Source organism: Temnothorax curvispinosus, unplaced genomic scaffold (genome assembly GCF_003070985.1).
Source record: "Temnothorax curvispinosus isolate PA1 unplaced genomic scaffold, ASM307098v1 QBEX01007206.1, whole genome shotgun sequence".
In the NCBI taxonomy this organism is placed as follows: Eukaryota; Metazoa; Arthropoda; class Insecta; order Hymenoptera; family Formicidae; genus Temnothorax; species Temnothorax curvispinosus.
In genome coordinates this window covers 1-2,150 of record NW_020216986.1, presented here as the reverse complement: position 1 = coordinate 2,150, position 2,150 = coordinate 1, and the positions used below count along the sequence as shown (strand labels likewise).

Sequence of the window (2,150 nt, the reverse complement as noted above, 5' to 3'; positions counted from 1 at the left end):
ACCCCGGGAATCACAACGTACCCCATCCATGGGTCTCCCCACGGTTAGATGAGCTGCGTAAAAAGACAAAACAAATTTTATCACAAATATATGTGCCTCAACACAATTAAGAAATAATATATTTTAGAACATGTGTCTATCTAAATATTATTTAAATTTATGACTCTATTGATTTACATATATTGATTATTTATTAACGTTGTTTACCACAACATTGTGCAATATTTTCTTGTGAAATAGTTTTCTTATTTACTTTACTAATTATCGTGTACTGATATACAGGAAAAATAAGAGATTGCTCTATCACTTTAAAAATTAAAGCGATAACAATGTATCTTTTTACCTAATTTTGTAGCTGCCTTTGTCTTTTGCGATTTTTACAACATAATTATGTCACATTTTAATGCTGTTTTAGGTAAACAATGGTTCCACGATAGAAAACTCATTGGGCCAACGTTCCATTTTAGAATATTAGATCAATTTGCTGTAGTTTTATCTGAAAAAGCAGAGATCCTAATAAAGTGTCTCGAAAGAGAGATAGAAAGAGATTCAGGGAAAGCCGTTGATGTTTTCCCTCTTATTGTCAATGCTGCTCTCGATGTTATCTGTGGTAATGTATATTTTCAATTACAATATACATTATACATATAATATATAACAATATTTTTTGCGAAAAAAACGTTTATTAACACGTATATTTTACGCTACTTTATAAAGAGTAAGAAAGAAAAATTATAAATTACTAAAAATATTAATTTAAATTTATTGATATTAATTTTGTCGAATCTGCAAATTATTTCGCTACAATAGTAAAAATTTGTATGTTATTCTTATTGTGTCACCAAAGCAATAATAATAAAATGCCAAGAACATCGTTAGTATGCATGTTGCATAAGACGTCATAAAGATATCTTTAAGATACCTTTAAATCTAAAAGACATCTTATGCAACATGCATGCTATCTGGGAAGAAATTATTTTATATCGGCAGGTGTTCTTATCAACAAATTTATTTAGCAAGATTTTTTTATTTTACCAATAAAACAAAGATCTTGTAGTAATATTGTTGTACCATTTACAAGTAACAAGTATTGAGTTTAATTTTAGCTTTATAAGTGATAAGGAAGTCATTAATAATATCAACTTTTATCTTGTAGAAACGGCAATGGGTGTGAATATACGTGCTCAAGAAACCGTAACGAAATATCATTCAACAGTAGACAAGTCAGTTTTCAAAAATCTTCTACTGCTATTATTAGTGAAACAGTTAAAAGTTTATTACTTAATAATGTTAAGAATTATCGGTGGACTTCAATCATTAATTACGTATGTAATTTATGTGAATTAAATGTTAATTGAATTTTCAGAGCCTCCGCGTCAATAATTAATCGACTGCTTACACCGTGGTATTGGCCTGATTGGTTGTATTATTCCCTGCCTGTAGGAAAGAAATTTAAATCAACAATTGATTTATTGCATGACTTCACGAAAGGGGTATGCCGCAGAAACTTAACAATATGTATTTAGAAGATTAAAATAGTGTCAAAGAGTTTAACTAAATTTGTTGTATTTTCCGTTAAAAAAATTTTTACATTTACGACAAACATAATAAACTCTAGGTAATAAATAAGAAAAAGGCTGAACGACAATCGCAAAACGGCTACACAGACAATGAGGACAATGAATTAAATATAGGTGTGATTGTAAATTATAATTATACATCATACATTATGCATATTTGGAGGGGTAAAAACCATAATGATAAGTCAAATTTTTTTTAATGACTCGTGTGCATAGATTTTAAAAAATTAGATTTAAACCACTATGGGTTTTACCTTTCCATTTCTACTAGCGTATAATTTTCCTTATTTAAGGAAATTTGCTACATCAGGTAAGCGGAAGAGAAAAGCGTTCCTGGATCTGTTGTTAGACCAGAATGCGAAAGACGACATTCCCTTGACCGATGATGAGTTGAGAGCGCAAGTCGACACGTTCATGTTTGAGGTAAAATGTTCGAAATCAACATTTTCCGATTTTCTTATTATAAATTTTTCTTTTATTAGCTCGATAACGTATCTAGTATAAGTACGTGTAACATAATATGTAAATGATAAATAGGGACATGACACAACAGCGGTTGCGATGACTTGG

The 2,150-nt window shown here is 29.8% G+C and overlaps 1 protein-coding gene across 1 annotated transcript; it reads left to right on the top strand.

The window, feature by feature from the left end:
* Positions 1 to 281: 281 nt before the first annotated feature.
* Positions 282 to 2,147, top strand: LOC112456806 (cytochrome P450 4C1-like; the record flags this gene model as incomplete). The annotated part of the gene is made up of 6 exons (XM_025019561.1): positions 282 to 610; positions 1,157 to 1,223; positions 1,367 to 1,493; positions 1,619 to 1,694; positions 1,891 to 2,003; positions 2,118 to 2,147. Coding segments are annotated over exons 1-6 (633 nt in total), but the record flags the coding sequence as incomplete, so codon positions are not given.
* Between the last annotated feature and the right edge of the window lie 3 nt (positions 2,148 to 2,150).